The 26,131-nt window shown below is 46.7% G+C and overlaps 1 protein-coding gene across 2 annotated transcripts in view; it reads right to left on the bottom strand.

Annotated features, from left to right (window-relative positions):
* KIAA0232 (KIAA0232 ortholog) overlaps positions 1 to 26,131 on the bottom strand; it is a 467,980-nt gene that overhangs the window by 152,200 nt on the left and 289,649 nt on the right. For both annotated transcript variants that reach the window (XM_085642449.1, XM_085642448.1), the window contains exon 6: positions 16,397 to 19,673. In XM_085642449.1, coding sequence (XP_085498575.1) covers positions 16,397 to 19,673 — 3,277 coding nt within the window. The remainder of the gene's footprint in view (positions 1 to 16,396; positions 19,674 to 26,131) is intronic.

Raw genomic sequence — 26,131 nt, 5'->3', positions numbered from 1 at the left:
GAAGTCTGGCTTGCATTTTGCTGGCTGCTTTGCATAAAGATGCCCAGTCTTAGGGTTAATGACAAGTTCTTTTTGCTTTGGTTAAGTGTTGGAAGGCGGGACATCCAACTGAGGCTCTTTGGATGGAGGAGGAACTGTCTTGTCTTTAGGTGCCAGAATTTTTTGAACAGCGGCTTTCTGTGCCAATGATTTTGGAGCCGAGGATTTCGTATCCGAAGGTGGTGGTTCTGATTTCGGTGCCAAGGATTTTGGTTCGGTGCCTGAAAGTGGTCGACTCGGTCCTGAGCCGGAAGGCTTTGACATATATTTTAGTGCTGGGCCCGAGGCGGGGATTTCAAAACTTTTCCTCAGTGCCGACCTTGGCCCGAAGACTGAGGAGGGCCCGAAGCCTTTTTGTGGATGACATTTGGTGTAGGGGAGTATCTTAACTCACAGTACGCTGACCCTGCGTGATGTCCTCTTCAATGTCAAGACTCTTCCTTGGACACGGAGATGTGTAGTACTTCCTCCTCGGCTCCCTTTGCTTCAAAGATTTCCTGATTGGAGACTTCTCTAAAAAGATCTGGAGCGGAGCCGCTGCATTGATGATACATTTCGGGACGTCTAGCCAGACGGTCATGGACCGTCTTCATGGATCGAAACGATAGGCAGGCTTCGCAGTTCTCTTTGTTGTCTTCGGGTGACAAACACAAGTTCCACACTTTGTGCAAGTCGGAACGGGGGTGCTTAGTGTGACACCCGGGACAGAATTGGAATGGAGTCCGTTCCAACTACTGCGAGCTGGCCCTACGTGGTTAGGCCCATCAGCCTTCCACAAAGTTTTCGACCGAAGATTTTGGAATCGATATGTTATGCAGAGCTGGGAAAACGTGATTGAGAAACAATACTGTTGAGGGTAGTGGATTGCGCACTGAGGGAAACCAAAGGACGGTGTCGAACTGGAGCACATCAATACACGTCAGAACCCGATGGCAGAGAAAAAAAAACAATCTAACAATGGAGTCGATGCCCATGCGCACTATCACCGAAAGGAGGTGTCACCATGCCTCGTGAGTGGAAAAGACTTCATCGGACAAAACAACCTGCAAACATCCGGACCCATCACTAGATTGCAGGAGTATGCAAAGCATGTGATCTACAGCTCACATGTCTCGAACAATATATTACAAGCCTCTCATCTTCCACTATCCTGGCAAAATCTAAGCTGCCCAAAAAGATGTATTTGTATTCTTTAGCATTTATAGAGTGCATTAGACCAAACAAGGCATCAAAGAGCTATGCAGGAGCGACAACTGGGAAGATGGCAGCCCAGAGCAACAGAATCCATTCCTCCCCCCAAAAGGAGGATTAATCCACAAAAAGTCAAGTTTTAACTAGCTGGCAGAACAACAGGTGCAAGCTAAGGCTCCTGATATGTGCTGAAAGGGAGTTCCAAAGCCTGGCAGCTGCCACAGTAAAGGCCCGCTCCCCGGAACTACTTGTGAAATTTGTGTAAACATTTTTCAAATTAAACCAGGTTTAGTGCAATAAAGGGAGCGCTACACCAAGCTTAAGTCTCATAGCTCATGAAATGGATGCCAACTTGAGAGGCAAAACCGGGCCCTATAGACCACGAGTTATCCCTCTCCCATACTCCGGCGTTCAAGTCAACAGAGCCTGCCAGACTAGTTGATCTAAATGCCGTGTGCTCCGTGATGATTTTACACGCGAGGCGTGGCCAGAGTTAGTAATGTTTAACCGGTGCCTGGAATGCTGAACTGATAGAGTGCGAGGGGATGTTCTTTCTCTAGATGCTGTACATTTGGGCTCCTATCTTAACTGTTAGATGTTGTTGTCAGGCATGGCCATCCTTCCATGGGCGACTAGGGTTCTTAACAGTGTGGTTTCCCCCTCAACTTAGTTGCAAGATGTTCTTTATAGGGGCTACAAGTCGGGTAAGCTGCTACATAGGATGGCGACTTGGGAGGTTTCCAACAGGGTGATGCCTGACATTAGGGACTCCTCTAGAGTCCTTTGTGAGAAGCTGCCTGCGATTGCCCAGCCATTTGTGACCTTTTATCAGGGACTGTACTCTGTGCTCTCGACTCCACCAGGTGAGCTTGAGCATCCCCTTCTTAGGGGCATATCCCTGCACTCTACACCTCCCTACTTTCCTGAGAACTGGACATGCCACTATTGACAGAGGAAGTGAGGCAGGCCTCTGGTCCCGATGGATTCCCCATTGAGTTTATTTAAATACTACCTTCTTCTTTTGGCCCTATGTACAAAGATGCTCAAACGTGGTTCCTTTCCTCCAGACCTAGATATTGCCACGGTTAAGATTTTTGCCAAAGTCTTGGCGACCAGGCTGAGTAGGACTCTCACCTACTTAATGCCAGACCAATGAGGCTTCATGCCAGTTAGGATCACCTGCCACTGTATTCGGAGGGTGCAACTGGCCCTCTCTAAGGCACTTCAAGTGGATGGTGATTTCTTGTCGATTTCCAAAGGGCATTTGACACAGTCTCCTGGTCTTTTCTTGAGGCCGAGCTCCATTGGACGGGCTTCGGACCCTCCTTTCGCAGACTGGTGGAACTGTTATACAATACCCCCACTGTCCAGGTTTGGGTGAATGGGGCTCTCCTCACCTTTCCCAATCCGCAGAGGAATACGTCAGGGTTGCCATAGAACCACTGGCACGCTTAATGAGATGCAATACTCAAATTTAGGGCTGGCGGTGGGGGGTGGTATTGAGGAACAAATTGCCCTCGCGGACGATGTTCTACTTTTCCTTGGTGAGCCACGAATGTTGGGCACTAGATGCCTTTAATTCCTCCAACTCCACTCAGAGGCATCCAGCACTACTGAAAATCAAGTGCTTTTAATAAGGCATTGCATGCATGTTAGGCACTTCAAGAATACCCTTCCAGAGAGAAGTGATGTGCTTGAACGGAGATGTAAACTTTTGCATCTAAACCTAGAGGTATGGGGTCCCCCCTGACACAGCCCAGAAGTCTTCGATTTCTATAATAAACTAGTTCCTAGCACGGGGAGGATACGGTAGTACTTTTTCCACAATCTTTATAGAATGATATCCCCGTTTAATTTCTATGGAATTGTAACAATGCTTCTATCTTGTGTTTATGCATTTTGCTGCTAGTAATGGCTTGATAGAGCGTTATAGAGCAAGTTAGTTAAAAAACATTTTAAACTATACAGTGTCTCTGATTATTCACATTGTGGACAAGTATGAGTGAGTGAGCAAAAGAGTGTTCTTGCTCCCGCGATTCCTGGGAGGATCTGAGTTACATGTTCTAGGATGTCTAATCATTTGTAGCTTCGCTGTAGTACGGAGAACGAATGAGACACTACAGCTAGTCAAATTGGGGTTCCGGGTACTAAGGTGGGTTTTTGGTACACCACTACACACCAAGGTCCTGGTTTCCTGAGTATAGTTCTGTATATGTGCAGAATCCCTGTAACATAGCGCACCCAACGTTTGGTCTGGTTCTTATCTGCAAGAAGTTTGAGTAGTACTTGTGCTTGTCCACAATTCCCTTGCATCTGTTTCCAGAAACAGCTGTGACGGTGTCACCGCCTATATTGATGTTTATATAGATTTTTTCAAGTTTGATGTTATTAAAAGGTGTTTTTTCTTCATTGTTACCCTTTCTTGCGCTGCCACGCATTAGGTTGTTAGACCCTGTTTTGACTTCATGGCTGAGGTTGATATTCCGGCGCATAGCCGCGCTGCGTCATCATCTGACCGATTATGGAGTGCCAGACGCGGATGTTGCACTTATCTTTGGGTTTGGAGCTGACCCGGCTTACCACTTTGAGGTACTTTATTCTTGGGTCACCTTTCTGGAAGTGGATGGAACCGACAATATGTTCCATGTATACACTCCTACGGCCCTTCCTAATGTGTATCGGCCTTATAGGACTCTTGAGGTTCCGTTGTCGGCATGGCAACACCAGATTTGGTTTAACGGCGCCCTCCCTCACCCAGTGACTCTGATCCGTTTAGGCCCTTTATCAATTGATGAGCCCACTTCGCCCATTTTGGCTGGGTACACACCACATCCACGGCATCTAACAGTTCCTGTAGCGGAGCTCCGCATTTTGCCCACCTCCTTGATTAGGGTGCACAGGGCTGTTGTACAATATGTCTCTCGCAACGTCCAGGTGGAACCACCTGGAGTTGCTTCGCAACCAGCTGGACCTGGCGGGGTGACTATCAGTCCCGTTATGGTTAATTCAGTAATGGGCAAGCATCCACAGAATAAGGATGATTTGCCTTATTGGCTTGCTGCAAAATTTGACCAGCTGGAGGCGGTATTTAGGAATATCTCTCCTGTGGAAAAACACAGGATTTTGACAATTAGTTTGCAGAAAGACTACATCCCCGAGTTAACAGATTGTAACAATTGGGGTAAGGTGTTCGCGGTGGTATATGCAAAGTGTTTCGGCACTCCCTTAATGACCGTACTCCCCTCCATGATTAAGCATGTTCAAGATGAGCACGGCCCGGAAGCAGCGGTTGAATTGAGTATGAGGTTGGTGAGAGTGTTCGACGTGTTTGTTGATCTCATTCGTGCTAACGTGAAGGGAGATGCAGCGAACTTTCAAGTAGCTAATGACTTGGCTCTTGTCCCGGAGGATGAGAAGCCACACGAATTACCAAAAATTATTGCTCAGGCTTATATGATCATTGGCCGCAATAGTTTGAGTGTCAAGCCTTTTGCTAAAATACCCCCTCAAACGCAAACACAACAGAAGTCTCTGTATGATAAAGACGAACGTCCAATCTTTTCAAAGAAAAATTGGAGAACTAAAAAACAGGGCAAGCAACAACAGAAAGCGGGGTCGCGTGCTGAGTCACCAGCCTCCGAGTCTTCTGAGCGCACTTATGATTTGCGCAACCGCGAGAGAATTAGATCTCCTGATAGGTTTCAGGTTCCTGATCAGCGTTCTCCTTGTTCTTTTCAGTAAACATCAGGCTCACAAGCCGGTGGAGGGGAACGACAGGATCGCGGCAGAGGTCGAGGTGCACAGCAAGGAAGTGAGCAGCCTCGTCCCACGGAAGGCAAGGGCAAACAAGACGATTTTCCTTGTCAACGCCCCCAGTTTCAGAAAAAGAAAGTTGCAGCTGTAACAGCGAGATATGCCACAGACGGTGAGAACGCGGCTCCTGAATTTAACATGGGCAGTGACTCTGCTCGATAGCGCCGCGGAAGTTACCATAGTGCGACAGGCACTAAGTCCGTTTCTGGAGGCGACAGCAACTGACACTTTCATTACAGTTGAGACTGCGAACACTTGTGTAGCTTCCCCTGACAGACTATATAACATAGTTCTTTTAATTGAAGGAGACGTACAGCGTGTCAAAGGGATATGTGGGGAAAATCTGACCTCATCATACGACATTTTATTAGCAGAGACAGATTGGCCCCCACCATTTGTTCTTGCAGCTCCTAAAGTGGAGGAGGTGATACTTCCGAGGTTTTCAAAGAACGTCTCCAAGGAGCATGCAGAAGCCTTTGCGGAAGAGTGGGCTTTGGTGCTTGCTCCGGCTCTGTACCGTACTCATTTGGGCTGGGATAAAGATTCTCCACCCCATGAGATACCATTGCGGTCAATGCCACAGCCTCAACCCCAATATCCCTTCTGGAGGGAGGCAAAAGGTCCAGTTTCTGAGATTCACTCAATTAGAGTATCAGGGAGTGATTGAGACATGCATGTCACCAATGAATAACCCTCTTTTTACCATTACAAAACCCGATGGGTCGTACCGCATAGTTTTGGATTACCGGCATGTGAACTCATTGTTGGAATTTTGCTGTACAAATTACTCACAGTTCTGCTCTTGTAGACAGTCTTGTTCGTAAAAAATGTAAGACTACCCTTGACATTTCCAATGGATTTTTCAGTCACAACCTGTCTCCGGCATGCAGTCAATGGACCGCATTTACGGCTGGTGGCAAACAAACAATTTAGGCGACTAGCTATGGGCTACAAAAACAGCCTTGGAGTTTTCGCCGCTCGTGTTCTCTCGTTACTGGACAAGGTAGACCCTGATGCGTATTCGTACGTTGATGGTATTTATCTCACGGACGAAGAATTATGGCCGCATCTGTGCTGAGTTGACTGCATCATTATTCGGTTTGCGGAAAACGAGTACAAGTTTAACTTTGCTAAATCACATATTGCAGAGTATTCGGTGTTGTTTTTGGGCTATGAGCTCAATAATGAAGGAAGAGGCTTGGGGCATCTCTTCCTAGAGAAATGTGCACGCCTGCGACCTCCAACAACCCTGAAAAAACTTCAATCATTGCTGGGATTTTTGAACTTCGGTCGTACTTATATTCCCGAATATGCCCAGCGTATCAAGCCTCTTTATGCTATGATACAACCAACATTTTCAAAAGCCTGCTGGCTACCGGAACATTCAGCTATTCTGCAATCTTTGCAGTCTGATCTTCTTGAATCAAACTTCTTGTTAACCCGTGATAACCACACAAACCTGGTGATACGAATGTGCCAGGAGCAGTGGGTTTCACTTACTTGATGTTTAATGAAGGTGACACAGTACCTATTGCTTACAAATCGCATTTATATACTTCTGCCGAGTTGCGATTTTTCACCATTGAAAAGGTCTTGACAGCTGTACAGATGGCGGTCCTGAAGGAACGTGCACTGGCACAGGGAAAACGCATTTTGGTGGTGACACCATACCCTGCGCTTGAGGCAGTGACAAAGGCAAGTGTACCAAACTCTAAGGCTTTGCATCCCCATTGGATACAGTGGGCTACTTCTTTGACATGGTGCGTTGTCACTGAGGCCCGTCCCACTTGTGGTGTACTGCCCCATGCAGGTTTGAGATGGGGTGGTTTTGCTTGGTCTTTCCCCATATTGGGAAGATTGTGGGGGAGATGTCGCACCCGATCGTTGTCAGAGGGTCCGGGTGCCCAGGGCTTCTGCAATGTTGCAGTTGGTACGCCCGTTATGCATATATCTGCTCACTCTCTGCCACTTGGTACACCTCTGGAGCCACAGCGCCACTAACCTCTCACGTTTGGGAGGATCTATGCCGCCACCGGAGCAGGGGAGGCGATCCAGGCGCCAGAGTGTACGCAGGTCCATCACCCCACAACCAGGCCAGCCGATTATGTGCCATGTATGACATTGTTCTGCATTCTGTCCATCAACTGTTGTTTTTGAATTTGTCACCCCGAGTGGGACGGGTATGCTCAGACGTGAGTCCCGTGCTCTCCATGCCACTGGAATCATGCTATCCTGGGTGAAGAGGGGTGAAACCCCGGAACCGGTCCTAGGATGCTTGGATCCAAGTCCAGGGAGGACCTGGCTTTGCAGTTCGGGCTGGACTGTTCCCCATGAGGCACAGGGTCAAGACTGATTTTCATATGGCTGGGTGCAAACTGGAATGGCATGGTGAGCAAAAAAAACTATGGATTTAGGCCCAGATCTCTACTGTGGTGAATGTATAACATTGTTCTGCATTCTGTTTTTGCAATCATAAGGTCGCACACAGCTGAGGCACCTCCAGGGCGCCCCACCGGGTCCGGTCACTGTTTCTCACTCCACACGAGCCACCCAAGAGGCCCCAGGGATGGTCATGTCACCTCCTCTTCAAATCCCGCCGGGCCGCGGGCCAACCGCACAGCACTCTGGCGGGCAGGAGGGAGGGAGGCTCGTTCTTCATACAGGGTGGTGCCAGCAGCCCTCTACGAGAGCCTCGAAAGCAGAGCAGACTGAAGAGATCACCTGACTCCCCTCCAGCCCTGCGGACCTGTCTGCTGTTCTCGGTCTACTCTGCGACAAAGACGTCTTGTCCTGCAGCCGTCGTGCCTCCAAAACCCTGAAAGGACTGCCTACCTTCAACAAAGACCAAAACCTTCCGTGAGCAGCAGACCTGCTCAACAGTAACTCCAAAGAGGAGACTCCGAGGCCTCTAGATCTACCAAAACCTGACACCTGAAGCAACCACTGCACCCGTCGCCTCCAGTCCGAGACTAAGTGGGCCAACGTTGCCAACAAGGTGCCCCCGTCCCCCAGAGCCAAAGCCCATCATGGGTTCAACTCTCCTGGACTCCCAAACGTCACCTGCAGCCTCTGCATGTTAACCCTCTTGACTGTGACTACTCTGGTAAGAAACATCCAACACCTAAAGACACCTCTCTACCCAACGGCCCTGGTCTCTGGAGAAGACGACCAAAGGTCTGAGCCCACTTGTTGGTTCAGCCAGACTTGATTCCTAGCCAGAACCTACATTCATTTTTCACAGTGACTGATCTCCATTAAAACCTATTGGGCACCCAGCGCTGTTTTGCACCCGGCCGCCCTCGTGCTGCTAGTGGTATACCACTTGTTCTACCTTGGACCTCGCCCACCACTCACCTTAACTCCTGGAGATTGGTCTTGTAAGCCAAAGTACTGTACACTATATTCTGAACTTACCAATCCTTCCATGGGATATCACTGAATAACTCAAACTGTATTAAGTGTCCACTTTTTAAAGCGTACTTACATGAATGCTTTTTATCTGATGCCTAAACATATCTAAATATGCTTGCTGTATTTATACATTTGTGTGGGTCTTTTTTTTGTATTGTGTTCTCCTTCATTGATCATTGTGTGTATTTTGCAAATATCTCGCACTCCTCTGTGTTATGCCTAAGGCTGCTCAACTACCCTACCCCCATTGTAGGATTTTGCTTTTTTAACAGTTACAACACTAGTTCTAATACAGCCTTTCTCCTCAGAGCTGCAGATAGAGTAAACTTAGCTGGAAGATGAACAGCACAATACGGTCTTAATGGCACAGAGGACTGAAGCCAATGTCTTTTTTCCCTGCCTAGTTTTCAATATTTGTTTATTAAACCATGAACAAAAGTCACACTGTGTGTTCACATAGTCTTTTTTTTTTCTTTTTAAGTTTTTTATTGTTGTTTTACAGAGAGAAAAAGAAAACAAAGCAAAAAAACACATTTCATACTATCAAATTGTGGCTGGTTCCAGGAAATTGTGCAATTCTTGTATAGAAGGAGGCAGACATAAGAAAATATTTTTTGTACATATAAGCAGATACTACACATTAATGAAAAAATCCCCCATATTCAGGAACACAAAAATATGCCTTAATCGCGGAAGAGGGAGCCAGTCTCTCCTTCTACCCTAAGGCAACTTAAATATCTGAAAGTTAAAAATAATAATCATAACACCATGAAGCTCCATGAAGGTGAGTTATAGCATATTTACAGCTTGAGAGTGCCTGGTAATGGAGATTCATTGCAACTCGAATTACTGTAACCAATCTGTTATAGGGGCCCACAACTTTTGCCCCTCCTCCCGCCTCCTTAGCCCCTTCAAACGGTAAACTGAAAATTCAATGTTATATACGGCTGGAAGCCTGGATCGCTAATTACAGAAAGTAGGGGATTCAGGGCTAATCCATTGGGAAGTGATACACAATCTTACTATAGCCATAGAGATAAAGACAAACCCAGTGATAGCTCGCGACCGATTCATATTTCCCTCTACTCCCAGGATGACCAGGTCTGCAGTAAAGATAATGGAAGCCATAAAACCTTAATTAAAAAACATTTGACATTCTGTAAAAATGGCACTAACCTAGGACAAGAAAAAACATATGAACTATCTGCGGATGGCATCCCACATCTACTACATGAACCACCAGCAGTCCCTCCCCACTTGGCAATTTTTGCCGGTTTATAATAAAGATCAAAAATAGCCATGTAATGTTGGCTCCGAAGGCTTCCAGATAATAAAGTCTGGTTGGCTAATACAAGTGAATCCTCAATATTGATGCCCTCCTTCCCAAATTTCCTATCCCATTTATCATTCTGGCTTAGTCTATCATCAGGAAGAGCCTCCAATAAGTTCTGATAGATTCCCCCATCCGAGATTTCTTTTGAATTAGTTCGACTGATGGGATCTTCCCATACTTTAGAACAGATCCTTGTGTCTTACTATCTAAAAAGCTACGAATCTGTAAATACTTAAAGAAATCTCGTTTGTCCAGACCATATTTTTCTTGTAAAAATGAAAAAAAGGTTATTTGATCTTCATGGCCCAAATCCCCCCCAATGCTAATTTCAAAATTGCCCCATCTGTATGTTGTTTGATCTTGAAATATTAAATGCAGGATACCAGAGGCCGAAAATGGCGTGTAACTGTTAATATTAGAAATCTTTAATCTACTACGTATCTTTCGCCAAATCAAATAAGCTGCCTTAATTGTCTTGAATCTAGTCTTTTTATAATAACTGGGCTCTAAGATCTTTACGAAGCATTGTTTAGCCACGTCCCCCATGCCTATTTCATAAATAGTTGGGCTGACCGCCTCTGAGCATTGGGCCATATCTCCAACTAAAAGCACCCCCATATGTTGCAACATGCATGCCCAATAATACAGCAAAAAATTTGGGATGGACCCCCCCTCCCCCCCCCCCCCGCAATTTTGGGAGGGTCAACCACTTAGCCGCTCTCCTAGATCTATGGTAACTCCATAAAAATCTGGAGCACATCCTTTCAATCTTAACGAACCATGAAACGGGAAATTCTAGAGGAATAGTCCTAAACAAACACAAGAATTTTGGAAATACCATCATTTTAATGACGTTACTATGCCCGCACATGGATAAATGCAGATGGTCTAGCCTCGCCAATGTCTGATTAACTGTATCAATCATGGGCCCTATATTTATGCCCGGCATTTGATCAACCTCTGCAGAAACCTTACCTCCCAAGTATGTTGCTCAGGCACAATTGGCAAATCCGGAAAAGACTCGGTGCAGGAATAGAGAATCTGAGTCTTATCGATATTTAGTTTGTACCCAGATTATATACCATATCGCTCAGCCAGATCTTTAACTGGCGGGTATGCCAAAATTATATCAGACGTTAATATTGCGATATCGTCGGCATAAGCCAGAGTCTTATATTCCATATCATTAACCTTCACTGGCTTGATGTTACTACATTGTTCTAATTTGTGAAGAAAGGGGTCAATGTATAATGAAAACAAGGGGGAGAACAGGGGCACCCCTGCCGAGTGCCCCTGCTTATAATGAGTGTGTTGGATTCCTGACCCGAAATACGGATCCCGGCCACCGGCAGTTGAGACAGAGCCTGAATTGCATGGAAAAACTCAGTAGCCATCCCCTTCCATCGTAGGTTGCATGGAAAAACTCAGTAGCCATCCCCTTCCATCGTAGGATGGACCGCAGGAACCGCCAGGAGACCCTGTCGAACGCTTTCTCAGCGTCCAACAGGATCACCCCTAGCGGAGACCCCGTGACCCAAGCCCAGTCAAGAAGTGAGATAACTCTTCTGACATGATCAGTCGTGTCCCTCCCAGGAATGAACCCGTGCTGCCGTATGGAGACCAAAGGATTGATAATATCACCTAGCCTAGATGCTAAAATTTTAGAGTAAATCTTACGGTCAGCATTAATAAGTGAAATAGGTCTATACGAGGATGGGTTTAATTCTGGTTTGCCTTTCTTTTAAAATACGACTATAGTAGTCCTACGCCAGGAGTCAGGAATACAACCCCTCTGTGCTGACTGGAATAGAGATATTAGTTCTGGTCGTAATAAGTTCCAAAATGTTCTAAAAAAAAATTACAGAGGAATCCCATCTGGGCCGACAGCCTTACTGGAAGCTAGAGAAGTTATAGCTGTTTCGATCTCTTCCCAAATAATTGGGACTGCAAAAATCATATTTTGATCTGATGTAATCTTAGTAGTTTGAAGGTCTTCAAAAAATTCCTTTGAGGATTCCTCTTCACTTACATCTAGTCCATCAGCTACTTCCTCAGAATAGAGCTGATGATAGAAGTTCTGAAATACCTTCAGGACCCCTCTTGAAGAGTCCTGTATTTGACCAGACTGGTCTTGAATACTACTAATTCTATTTGAAACCTCCCTCTGTTGTAGGCGCTTAGCCAGAACCCTACCCTTATTTTCTCCGAGTTCATACACTTCAGTTCTAAATTGCACATATTTGATAGCAAGTTCTTCGCTGAAGTGCTGATGTATTCTAGACTTAATGATGGCAATTAACTGCTGACATTCTTCAATATTTTGACCACCGCAAATTTTCATCAGCTGAACCTCCGCCACCCAATCCCTCAGCCTTTCCTTAGCCACCTTCCGGCGGTAACAAGAAAAATTAAGAATCTCTCCACGTACGGCCGATTTAAAAGCATCCCATACTGTAGTTTCTGAAGTTGAATTCCTATTAAAATTGAAGAACTCTGCCACCCACTTAGCCATGTGCTCGCAATACAACTGATCCAACAATAGCTTGCGTTCAAACGTCCACGGCTTCGGGCCTCTACAAAACCAATGGATGGACGCTCCATGGCTATAGGGTTGTGGTCTGAAATAACCCTAAGGGGAATATTAATACTGATTCCCTCTGCCATTTGACATGATCCAAAAAAGTAATCAAGACGGACCAGCTTATTGTGAGGGGCTGAGTAAAAAGTATATCCCGGGTCTGTCCGATTGTGCCTATACCATACATCAACCAACCCGTGCTCTCTAACTAGATCCCGTAACGCCTTACAGGTCCTAATTTTCCGCCCTTGGTATAAAGAATCACTAGACAGATTGAAATTACTCTCCAAATGGATATTAAAATCCACACAGAGGATTAGCGGATGCGGCCACATAGCAAGTCCAATAATTCAAAACTTCAGGATCATCCAAGTTTGATCCGTAAATGGAGCAGATTGAAAAAGTGGCACCATTAATTATAAATTCGATAATTGCCCAGCGTCCCAGTTGATCCTCCTTAATTCATTGACATGTCCCAAGTCCTCGCCGGGCCAAAATTGCCACCCCCCTGATAGTAGTACCCTGCCGTCTATATACCGAAAGATCAAGGCCGAGTTCCTTCAACCAACCACTTTTACTATAAGGGATAGGGGTTTCTTGCAAACAGAACAAATCTATCTTCATGAATTGTACACACTTGGCCAACAACCCTCTTTTTCTGTCGTTCAGGCCACAAATATTCCATGAGCATATAGATATTCTGCCCCTTCTATCTGCCATCTTTGAGAGAGCCGTGTTCTTCACCATGCCTGAACAGATACCTATAAAACTTCCAGACTATGCCAGTGTTTGCGCGTTTCCTTAAATAACAAGAATCATGAAAAAATATGAAAAACAACAATATTACACCGACATCCACCCCCCCCCCTCCACCCACTGCCCCTTCCACCCAAAACCCCATCCCCCAAAATCCCTCCCCCAACCACCCACCACATGAGGCATGGGGACTGACAGTCCCAGGTCATAGCTGAGCCTCCACCCTCCCCACTGGCCTAATCCCCCCCCCCCCCCCCCCATAGGCTATATACCATACTATTAAAAAAAACAAAGAAAAAACCCATAAAATTGAAGATAGCCTATTTGACCCCTACCCGGTAAGTGATATAAAGAACATATTTAGATCACATAACCCTCACAAAACTATAATGAAAGCGAGAATTCCTTTGCTTGGATTTCCGACAGAAAATAATGTGTTTGCCCCCGATAGACCATCTTGAATTTGGCGGGGTTGAGTAGTAAGGCCTGGGCCCCCTTTCCCTGGAATACTGGTATTAATTGACGCAATAGCCACCTCTTTTCAACCGTCGCCTGACAGAAGTCAGGCTTCACGAAAAAAATCACAGCCCTTCCCGGCCCTTTTCCGATCCGGCCTAGCCAGATCGTAAAGGGCCTCCCTGGCCAGAAAATTATTAAGGCAGATAAGGATGCAACGTGGTCGATTGTCCACCTGCCCACCTTTTTTGCACTGGTTAAAAGGGAATCTATGAGCCCTCTGTACTTGCACTTTCCAATCCCATTGTTGCAGTTCAGGAATTGCTTCTTCAAAAAGTTTAATCACAAACTGCCGGACGTCTGTGGATTCCTTGCCTTCGGGAATACCCAGAATTCGCAGATTTCTTCTCGACCTATTTTCAAGGTCTGTTAAATTTCACACGTTGTCATCTTTCACAGCTTTAATGGATTCCGTCAGATCTTTCTGCACAGCCAGCTCATCTTCCAACTGTGAAATTCTAGCCTCAGCTTCTCATATTCTTGCCACGATGTCAGAGCACGTCTTTGCCATCCTGCACATAGAATTCTGGAGCTTACGGCACGCCCCTTAAGTCTGAGAACTCTCGGCTCTTGTCTCCGCGCGAGGGGCCATGATGCTCTGATGTATCGTGGAGCGTGTGATTTCCACGGGGTCATTGACGACCCCTGCTTCTGACAGTGTACCACCTAAAGATGCCTCGTTTCCATCCAGCTTAGTTGAAAAAGAGTAGTCCCAGATCATCGAACCAGCTGTGCCTTCACCTGGCTCCGAAAGGATGACTAGGTCTTTCAACTTTCGGACTGTTCCCGGATTCATCAAGGTCTTATCACTCTCCTCCTCCCAATGCCCACTGCTGGCATCGCTTTCTTCTCCAGCCCAGTCTTTCCTATTACTATCCTCACCGGAAAGACTACAGTGATCTGACAACGAATAAAATGTATCACCAGTCTCCTCCTCCTTAGATAATGGATTGGATTCCAGACAACCAGTTTCCCTGACAGTCAGATCAGCTACATCCTTTGTCTAACTATGACTGAATGGGACTCCATCTCCCATAATGCACTGGTCTTGTTGCAAATGCAAAGTCTCGTCAACTACTCCCAAGTGGCGATCCGCAAAGACCAAAGACATTGAATTGCCACCCTCGTCACTGCCACGGTGGTGGTGGTGGTGGTGTTGGTGGTGGTGGTGGTGGTGGTGTTGGGGGTGGGGTTCACTGTACCAAGCTCTGGCCCCAGATCAGGTATCCCCGCATTCATTTCCTTGCCAGCTAGCTCCCTACATGGAAGCTTTGTTGCTTGGACTGCAGCTTCTTGGGAGACAGGGGTAGTCACTGAGATAGGCGGAGGGACGCCGGTTCTTACACTCATTTTACCTCCTGTTGCCGGGTCCCGCGCCCCCTTATTTTTCCCAAGTTGCACCTTGAACAAGGCGGGAACCATCTGCTTCCCGCGGGTGGAGATGCTATTTTTCTTAAGTGGGTCCCCGGACCCCGGTGATCCACCTGGTGTTCCCTGAACAGAACAAAGTCCTCCACCGCCAGGGCTGTCTCCATCCCGGTCCGGAGTAGTTTTCCTGGGACTCCCTAAGCTGGTCGGCGGCCCCCACACCTTAGCGCCTTTGATAGCCATCTTTGGTGGCATCGCGGTTTTACCAAGGAAAGTCTTGCGTGCCGCCAGCCTGAAGGGGGGCGGTGCCCCCTACAACCAGAACCCAAAATCGCCATATCAGCCAAACACGTCAGAGCCGGTAAGTCTTCCAATTTCCATCAGATTACTCGGGAGGGAGAGGGCTAGCAGGGAGGGAGTCAGGAGCCAGCTCACTTGACCCCTGATGCGGCCGCCATCTTACCTTGTCACTGTCTGTTCTCTGTGTTCACATAGTCTAGATGGAGAAAAAGTATACATTTTGTGCCCTTACAACCTGGAATACCTAAGAAGGAAAAAAGTGGAGACCCTAAAAGTTCTTTCCATAACCAAACCGATAATAATTTGAACACAGAGTAAACAATACTTTAAAAAATAATCCTTCTATAACCATGTGCTCCCATATGGTTGAAGTACTAGAAACCATTGAGAAAAGCCACTGGAATGGACATCATGGTTGAACCTACCCATCCCCTCCCCGCATCCCCTATTTGTGACTTTGGTGTTTGGGTCCTACTGACCAGACCACAGAATGGTAAAATAAATGCACAGATGTCAGAGTTATGTGACAAGGCCAAGGCTAATTATCACAGTATTATCTCAATACATAACATACTCAAGTCTTACTCTCAAACATTTACTATTACACCTTTTGTTATGATAAATACAAAAGAACTTGCAGGCCAACTGCTCAATGGGAAAAATAAGTACATCATCTGAATATGCAAGATTAACACTGTAAATACATATCTGCTGGACAGACCGTCTGGCTTAAAGCACTGTTTGATATGCAAAGATAACACAATAAAAACGATGAATACTTTGCTGGGTGTTCATTTGATACATAAACATGTGCCCTGCTATATTTGTGAATTTCAGTTATAGTATCAAGCAACCACGTTATGGAGAGACATTCTACTAATTCCCCAAATTGGCTTTTCTATCGATTAGAATATATGTTGGATTGCTGTGAAACATTACAAACCTCAGTAATGCTCTTCCAGTCTGAGCAACAACTGGTTTCTGTACTGAGCTAGTGAGTGACCCACGCATGAATCAGAGCCCAGAAATGCTTTCTGGTAAAACGTGAAATACATTTAAAACTACAAAAGCTTTATCAATATATAATTTACCTCTTTCAGGAGTTCTGCTGGAACAGCATTGTTCGTATAGGTGCAAAAACGACAACCAACTTCACACCCAAGGCCATTTATTTCTTCACAAGGTTCCAGTATTTCACAAATGGGTGTAGCGTATTCAGTGTCTTTCTTTTCCAGTGATTTGTTGATACTGCAGTCTAGACACTGATCTTGCTTCTTAATTGGTAACATTAATGATTCTTCCTGGGAATCCAAAGAAGTCTGGGCACTCTTTTCCATACCAGATTTCTTTAATCTGGGAAGGAATCTTCCAGATTCAAGCTCTAACTTTCCATAGTAATGGCTTTCATTCTCCGCATCTTCTTCCAGTGGTTTGAGATCTGCTTGTGGATCTTCAAACACATCCCCATGTGAAAGAGTAGGAATACTAGACTCCTCTTTTTCAGATTCAAATTCCGATTCACTGCCCCCACCTGGAGACAAGTCAGAAGCAGAAATTGGGCGAAAGTGTGTTCGTGGGGAAATTCTTATCGCCCTGTACTGTGTTCGATCAACACCACATATCCTGGGGTGAAAAACATCACTGTCAGAATCAGAACACAGTATAGACTTAGGTTTGAAACTAGGGCTAAAGGATGCAATCCCTTCAGGTTCAAACGAGCATTCAACGTGAAGAACTTGTGAAAATGGATTGCTCAGCCCAAAGGAAGAAAATGAATATTCCAGACCCGGATCTTCAACTTGAAAGTTTCCATGGGTCCCTAGGAAGTCTTCATGGAAGATGAAGGAAAACCCTTTATTTAGTCCATTTTCTACTTTCTTCGACTGATCATTTTGTTCAAAGGAAACATATGGCCTCCATAACTGACGATGCCCTGGTGCGATGCTATTTCCTGGGCTCATGAAGACATCTGTCCCAGCTATTGTTACCACGTCAGGAGCAGCACACTGTAGCAGGCTTCCTTTTGAATGACCTGGTGGAACCACAGCCCACTCACCATCACTACTAAATGCTTTGAGTTCTCCATACACACCACCAAGAATAAATGAGTTTTCTTTATCTTGGGTAATATCCCAAGGCTTTGAGGGCATTGTGTAATCACCACAATCTACTTTTGATAACTCGCTGGAAACAAATGCCCTCTTCTCCACATTTTCACTCTGACCCTCCCAAAGATGATACTCTGATCTTTGCACGGCCTTACTAGGCTCAAGAAGAGTTTCTACTTTTGCATCACTATCCAAACAGCAGCAGCATGTATTCAAATCTGAAGAAAACAATGGATCTTCAATTTCTTCTACTTCTAGCATTGCTACTGGACTACTGCCTGGTACATTTGTCCAAATATCATTAAAAACCCCGGAGCTGTAGCCATCTTCATGTTGAATAGTCTCACCACAAATGTCTGCAGATTCAAAAACCTTATTTTCTGTGTTCTCTTCCAACTGAATTCCACAGACAGACTCTAGTTTAGATTTCTTTTTATACGCCTGTGCAGAAACCTCCCCAATTGCACCATTGATTTGCAAACTGCTTTCTTCATGCAAAAAATCAAGAATTTCTTCTTCCAAATAGTTTGAAGAAACAATAGGAGCAATATAACCAATATCTTCAGAACTAAACTGTGTAGAGTCATCTAGCTGAATATTTAAAGTTTCGTTGTCTGAACGAGTTTCTTCTGAATGGGACCAAGGGCTACAGGTTCTTGTTGATAGATTTGAACAATGTTCATGTTCTTCAAAGGCACTATTTTTGGTCCAAATTAGCAATCTAGATTGTGTTTTTCCAAGGATGTTGGCTCTACAACTCGAATCTGTATTTTCATCTCTCAAATTCAGCGCATCAAAAGAAAATGGTAAAGAATTGCTGCACTGTACTTCAAACACTGAAAAACAGGAGTTGATGCTAGACAATTCATTAACATCTGAAAAGAACTCTTGATCACCAGCAAGCATGTGTGTATCTAGGATTGTGCTGTCTGAAATGGGGGAGGACCTTATTGGTGACTCCCCTCCAAAACTTTCTCCATCTGCATCTCCAGAACTTGAAGATGAACAGCACTCCCAAAATTGAGCTAAATTGCTAAGGTCATGCATAAACATCCCTTCACCGCCAATAGAACTGGGTGAATCTGCCCATATTGCACTTTCCCCATGCAACTCCAGTCCATCTAATACTAAGCAACATTCAGCCTCAAAATCAGTTCTCTCATTGCTTTTCTGTCGAATCATATTCAAAATCCGACTTTCGCCTTGCATCTTATCTGAGGCACAAAGATCCAATATGGATTGATCAATATCCACTTCATAAAAGTGTGTTAGTTCTAAGGGATGAATATCATCCAGAAATGCGTCCTCTGAATGAGGAAATTCTGAGGTCCCAGTGAGGTCATTTGCCTCGTCCATAACTGCAGGCATTTCTACATAGTGACCATCAATGAAAGTACCTGCTGCGAGGTATGTTTTATGGTTATTGTGGTTACCAATACAAAGACTATGCACAGATGCAGACAACTCTTCTACAGCTTCCGATGTTACATCCCAAATATTTTGTCTGTTCCTGTATGAAGTCTCCAGTTTACTTTTTCTACTAGGAGGAACAAAATAATCGGTTATTGGTTCAGTATACCATAGCGGTTCCTCTCTATATTCCTTTTCATCTCGGTTTAGTAAATTATTGTTTCCTTCATAACTAGCATCTTTTCTTCCCATTTCTTTTAATGGTCGTTTCCCTCTTTTGCCCAGCTGTTTAATGAACCCACCACTACTGCTGCTGCTACTTCCAGCATTTGTTTTGCTTTGCATCCTTTCTTCAAGCTTTGTTGATAATCTGCTTTGGCTATTACGTCCCTTTTTGTTTTTAACATCCCGTGCTTTGTGCCTTACTTTGATACACTTAGAAGATTTTAACTTTGAGTGATTCCCACTAGAACTGGAGCCTGCTTCACTGGAACCAGATGACCATGAACGGGGACGTGGCTTTCCTTCAAGCCTATAACCAACTTGTTTTTTGCAGAAAGCTGATTTATCCTCAACTGTGCCATTGGAAAACTGGTTTTCCTTTTCACTTTTACTTTTTCTTTGCTGAATTCTTTCATACACAGTGGTGGAAGCTTCGTTATTTGTGACTTTAGTTGTTTCACTTTCACTGTTGCAGTCCTTTGGAGAAGGAGTATCAGTGCTGGTTTGTGGAGCAGTAGATGAAGAAGAGGAGCTTGAGTAAGAACAAACTTTGGATTTGTTCCACACCGTCATAATCTCTTGTAAGCAAATTGGTTTCTCAGACAGAGGTGGAAATGCTTCATAATACCTAAAAGAAAAATGGTAATGGATATGTTTTAGAACTTATACAACAGCTACATTGAAAAGATTAGCAAGAACCATATTTAAATAACATTTTAAACACTACAGTAAAGACAACAAAGGGTTTTTGCTGTTGGCACTAACCTACAAAAACATCCTATCTGTTTTACCAGTTTTTTTTTGTTTGGCCCTCATATTTAAATACCACTGGGAGGCATTTAACATATGTATCTGTGCTTCCTCAGAGATCTAGATTCTGAAGGGCAGTGAATACACTCAAACTATAGCCTCACTCATAATTCATTGTGACTCCTGTTCTCATCAGGCTGTAAGTGCACGCAAAACCATACACAAGTGTACAAGCCATTTTACCAGTGCCCCTGGGAGAGGGCCCCTCTTGTCAGTGAAGAACAAAGTACTTACCTTCGGTAATGCATTATCTGGTAGAGACAATATCTAGCTGCAGGTTCCTTCCATTACAATTTCCCAGGAGTCAGGCTGGATCCGGAAACGTTTGCGTGAGCAGAACCCCTTGTGCGCACCGTCCAGTGGCTCCATTCAGTTCCGCGTGACGGCATCAGTTAGGACATAGCAATCACCTATATAGGTGTCACTCAGGAGCACGGACAACAGTAATTTTCACTTTTCCTTCCACGCCAGAAGCCCAAAGCCATGAAGTGACTGACATAAGTGTGTGCAAAACTAGGGCACTGAGAAAGGGAGTAACCCTAACGAATAAGTCTGCAGAGCGTGGAAGCATCTGTAAGGAATCTGCAGCTAGATCTTTATGCAGATAACAGCCCAGTGAGAAATGGTACTTTTCTGCACTGCCCGAACTTTGTTAGCTCCCACGTACCCCACAAAGAGTTGGTCATCCACCTGGAACTCGTTTGTGCGGTCAAGGTAGAACGACAACGCTGTTTTTGGGTTCTAGGCAGTGTAGACTCTTCCCTTAGAAGGATGCGGGGAGCGAAAAAGGTGGGCAATGTGATAGATTGACCCAGATGAAATGGGGTCACCACCTTTGGAAGAAAAGAAGCACAGGTGAGAAGCATCACTTTATCTACAAAAGTCATTATGTAATGGGGTCTAAATGAAAACGCCTGCAACTCACTTACCCTTTAGGCAGATGCTATTGCCACAAGAAAGACCGTTTTGATGGTTAGCAGCCAGAGGGGACAGTTGGGCAAAGGCTCGAAAGGAGCACACAAGAAAACTGAGGACCAAATTAAGGTCCCACTGAGGCATGACAAACGGCATGTTAGGATACCAGTGACCCAGCCCTTTCAAAAACTGTAGGAAGCTGGCTCTTCATAAATTAGACCAAAATTAGGTATAGTGTGCACAGAGTCCAGTGGAACACCAACGGTAGGCAGAGGTAAAAGTAGATAGCACCTTACTCTCCATTTGTGGTAGTGTGGGTGAGCAGTAAGGCTTTATCAGAGGATAGTGTTAAGCATTTGTTGTTCACACTCAATCAAATTGTCTTTATTCGATCTTCCGAGGACAGATCATAAAAGATACACACAATAAAAACAAAACACATTATCGACACACGTTAAAAAAAGGACAACCACATATTAAACAAGCATTTGCAATGCAATCAGTCTCGCAGTTACGAGAGTTTCAGCTATTTTAAAAGAAAAACAAAAATAAAAAGCATTATTATTTGCAATGTCAATAGCTCAAATGCAAGACCTATTGCATTGCAAATGTTTGTTGTTTTGAGAATCTGGTCATCTTATTCATGGCTCAATGTTATGGGGTATTTCACGAGGAAACCTTCTTCTGGTCTACTTATGTACCACTGGCATGAATTCATTTCTTCACTCATAGTCCCAACCCTCTGACGCGCAGCTTCGGTGCCTGTTATCACACCAGCTGGCCCTTTAAAGAAAGAGAAAGGGGACAGAGTTGCAGTAAACAGTCATTACCTGAACCTGTCTTTCGCCCAGACTGTGCCGGCCTCCCTGGCCCCACTGCCCTGCTCAAAAACTAAAGGCACGTTTTTGGAGTGCACCCTCGTTTGCAACGAGCCAAGCTGCAGATTTTCGGCGGGCTGCGTAATCCGCAGGGCAGGATCTGACGGCAGAGAAAAGGCTGCAAAACAAACAGAAGAACGGGCCACTGCTCTGCACTGGCAACAAAGCAGCGTGCACGCGTGGATGGGCACAAGCTGTCGGTGCTGTGTCTGGCGGGGGGGTCGGGGATGGCACTGGGGGGGACCCGCTGTCTAGAGTCCAAAACCCCAAGAAACAGGAGAAAGGAAAAAGGTGAGGCTCGTTTGAAGAAGTGGGCACAGATGACTTAAAGGGACCGGTGATCACGCGAGAGGTGCGAAGAAGGGGCAGTGGGCATGGGTGGGGTAAACAAGGGACAGTGAGCACACGTGAGGTGTGAAGGACGGGCAGTACTCAGTGCGGAGGCGAGAAAGAGGCAGTGGGCACAGGCGAGGTAAAGGGGCTGTGAGCACACGTGAGATGTGGAGAAAGGGCAGTACTCAGGGCAGAGGTGACAAGGGGGCAGTGGGCACCTGTGACGTAAAGAATGATCAAGTGTGAGGTATGACGAAGGGGCAGCACTCGGGGCATAGGTGAGGAGGAGGGGTAGTGGGATCAGGTGTGATCAAGTGTGAGGTATGACGAAGGGGCAGCACTACGGGCATAGGTGAGGGGGGGTAGTGGGATCAGGTGAGAAAAAGAAGAGGCAGTGAGCACACGTGAGGTATTAAGAAAAGGAATTCATTACTCCGTGCATAGATGAAAGGAAGAGGACAGTGGGCACAAGTGAGAAAAAGAAGGAGCAGTGAGTACACGCGAGGTGTGAAGAAAGGGGATTCATTACTCAGTGAACATAGATGAAAGGAAGAGGACAGTGGGCACAAGTGAGAACAAGCTGGCGGCGTTGTGTTGAAAACATAGTGCGTCCCAGCTAATTAAGGAGAGTGTGTGACACCGCAAAGAGAGATCCAATCCTGGTGGGCGGGGCTAAAAGGAGATAAGGCGGCAACAAGGAGAGACTAAGAAGCCTCCTTTACAATCGTCAGCCTGCGTTTTGCATGCAGGATGACGCCAGCGAATAGGAAAGATGGGCGGGGCTTCAACTTCGCTTCCGAGAGCTTCGGAATCTGAATTGATTCCAAGAAGCTCTCGATGCCGAGAGCAGCACATTCGCTGCTTACGTCACGAGATCTAAAAAGAGGAGCAGGCCTTTGTACAGATATAAGGCAAAACAGTCAGAAGAGATGGAGTTCCAAGTGCGTTGTGACCTGTAATTTACAAACTACCACATTTTTAGACAAACTCCTTGTGTTATTTTGAATTCAACAAAGTAACAAGTGCAAGAGAACTGATTTAACATTGCATAAAGTGGCAGTGCAAGAATTCTAGACCCAAGGGCATCACCAAGGTGCCAAATAATTAAAAATTATCAATAATAGACATTTAAAGGAGCCTAGCGCTTGACCAAGATGGCCGCGTGAGCTTAGAGCTCCCGAGACCCTCGCGCCCTCCGTCGACTATTCTGTCTCTAATCCTGCTGGTATGCATGGCACCGTGTTGCTGAGTTGTCAGGGAGGCGATTGATGCTACCCGCGGTCGGATCGCCCATCGGGAACCGGACTTATGACTGGCGAAAGATTGCGGCCTAACTCCCGGAGATGCCAGGGGCTAGAGTTGGCAGGATGCCCGACTCCTAGTTGATCAACAACGGCCTGGTGAGGTGTGAACTGTCGGACGGAGGCCCTCGCTCTTTCACTTTCGATTTCGTTCCCTTTGTCTGCCCGGACACTGTAGAGCTCTGGGTGGCTTTATAACCCCAAGGACGCTCGGCGGGCTACTCTGGCAGCACAAGGCGGACCTGCTCACTCCTTATTCCTCTCTCTGAGAGGGAACGGTCTTCACTGCATTGGACTGCCTGGAGTCCATTATGTCGGGCAAAGCAGAAGGGGATCGGCTGAAGACTAAGTCCACCAGGCGGGGAACGTATTCCCAAGTCAACAGTATGGACCTCTACGCCCTCCTGAAGACATCGCCGAGTGGATCGAGCCAGGCGCCGGATGCCCAGAAGGAGGACTCGCCTGGGACACCGGAGCTCTCCCTGCAGGATGTCATGGGCGCGCTTGATGGGATGCAGACCTCGATGGGGAGGCAATTCGAGGCCCTGGCGCATAAGGTGGATGCCATCCTGGTGGATGTCAACTTGATCCGCTCGGACCTGGGCAAGACAAACCAACGCGTTAAGGACCTGGACCACAAGACCACGGGCCTCACTGATGATGTTGCGGATTTGCAGAACGAGGTCCGGAAGCTGAGGGCCGAGAGTGACCTCGCCGCCCGCCGGCTGGAGGACTTCGAGAGCCGGTCCAGGCGCAACAACGTGCGCGTCATCGGGGTCCCGGAGTCCTCGGATGAGGCTTCGACGGACCTGCTTGTGGAAGATTTGGTCCTCAATCATCTGAAGCCTAAGGGCCTTGGAAAGTTTTTTGCGGTGGAAAGGGCCCATAGGGTGCCGGGCGGACGGCCCAAGGCGGGTGCCCCGCCGCGGCCGATTGTCGCCCGGCTCTTTCATTTTCGAGATCGGGACGCTATCCTGCAAGCTTCGAGGGTGACGGGCCCAGTCCCCTTCCAGAATGCGTCGGTGAATTTTTATCCGGACTTCACCCAGCAGGTGCAGAGACAGAGACAGAGCTTCCTGGGGGTGAAGCGGAGACTTCGGGAACTGGACCTGAAGTATGCCATGCTTTTCCCCGCCAGACTACGGGTGGTGCATGAAGATCGGACATTCTTTTTTGACTCTCCTGTTATGGCCGACGAATGGCTGGACGCTTTGCCCCGGCGACGGACCGGGGACGACACAGCCGAGCATGGAGACAGTGGCCGGGATGGACAGGGCTGAAATCTCAAAGCCGGCCTGACTTGATTTGACCATACTTGAAGATTTGAACAGAGTGCAGTAACTGTGGAGGGTTGCGGGAGGACGAGGGGTGCTCTTTTCCTCCCTTAGGGTACTTTTTGTAGATTTTTGTTTTTGTAGGGCGACAGGCACACTGCAAGTTGGGGGGGCTTTTTAAGCTGCAGCAGGGGTGCAGGGTGGGGGGAGGTATGGGGATTTTGAGTTTGCTGTTGGGGGGTTTATTTCTGCAAGGCATGATGATTATCCTCAGGACTGTTCCATGGTGGCGCCTCGGGTGTGGGGTGGGCCTCTTTCCGTTTGAGGATGGGGGGTAGAGGCTTAAGTGTTATAAGCTGGAATGTTAATGGTTTGGGGGATCGCATCAAGAGGGGGATTGTTTTGCAATTTCTGAAACGTTCAATGCCAGACGTTGTCCTGCTGCAGGAGACGCATCTCATAGGCAATACGTGCTATGCCCTGAATAGGAAGGGGTATAAATTCATTGCACACTCGGGATTCTCTTCTGGGTCCAGGGGTGTGGGCATCCTCGTTAGAGCATCGTTGCCTTTTGAGGTGGACTCCACCATTGTTGACGATAGGGGGAGGTTTGTGGCGGTGGCGGGGAGGTGGGAAGGAAGGACTTTGGTTTTGGTTTCGGTTTATGTCCCGCCGGCCCTGCAGGCCTCCACATTTGCTGAACTGGGCAGGGCTTTGCTGACTCTCCCGGGGGGAATGCTGGTAGTGGGAGGGGATTTCAACGCTGTGGGTTCCGGACTGTTGGATAGATACCCGCCCAGGGACACAGGGGGGGCTCAGAAATGGCTTCGACTTCCTGGATACGTTTGGTCTGATAGACTGCTGGAGGCTCCGGCACCCCACACAGAGTCAATACACGTTTCACTCCGGGGCGCATGGTAGCCTCTCCAGGATTGACTACCTGCTCACTCTGGCCGCACATGCCTCGTTGATATCCGAGGCGAGGCACATGGCACGTGGTATCTCTGATTACTCGCCAGTGTGGATCCGGCTGGATCTAGGTCGGGAGGGAGGGTGGCCCCCATCAACCCATGGTATTTCCGAGACCCCAAGATGCGCAGCGCCCTGGTAAAGAAGGTAGATAATTACTTTAAGGACAATCTGGGAACCGTGGACTCGGCGGTGTCGCTGTGGGAAGCTTTTAAGACCGTGCTTCGGGGGGAGGCCCTCTCCCTGGTGGTGGCTGCCAAAAACCGGAGGGATTGCGAGGTGCGGCAAGTGGAGGAGGAGATTGCGGCCCTTGAGGGGAATATGGAGGAGGATGTTACAGAGTCCTCATTGCATGAGCTTTGCCTGAAGCAGGCGGAGTATAGGGACCTGGTGACGAACGCCGCCAAGACCCTCAGCAGGGAACAACAGGGCCGCCTTTATGACGTTGGGGATAAGGCAGGGAAACTCCTGGCGTGGTTGGACAGGAAAGAACGGGTCAATAGAGTGGTGCCAGAGTTGATTGGAGAGGGGGGAGAGGCGATCGTGGAACCTGAGGGGATTGTGGAGTGTTTCGCGGAGTATTTTCATAGGGTTTATTCCTCTGTG

Source organism: Triturus cristatus, chromosome 2_2, assembly GCF_964204655.1.
Source record: "Triturus cristatus chromosome 2_2, aTriCri1.1, whole genome shotgun sequence".
Lineage (NCBI taxonomy): Eukaryota > Metazoa > Chordata > Amphibia > Caudata > Salamandridae > Triturus > Triturus cristatus.
The sequence above is the reverse complement of the archived record's forward strand: the minus strand, read 5'-3'. Positions and strand labels throughout refer to the sequence as shown.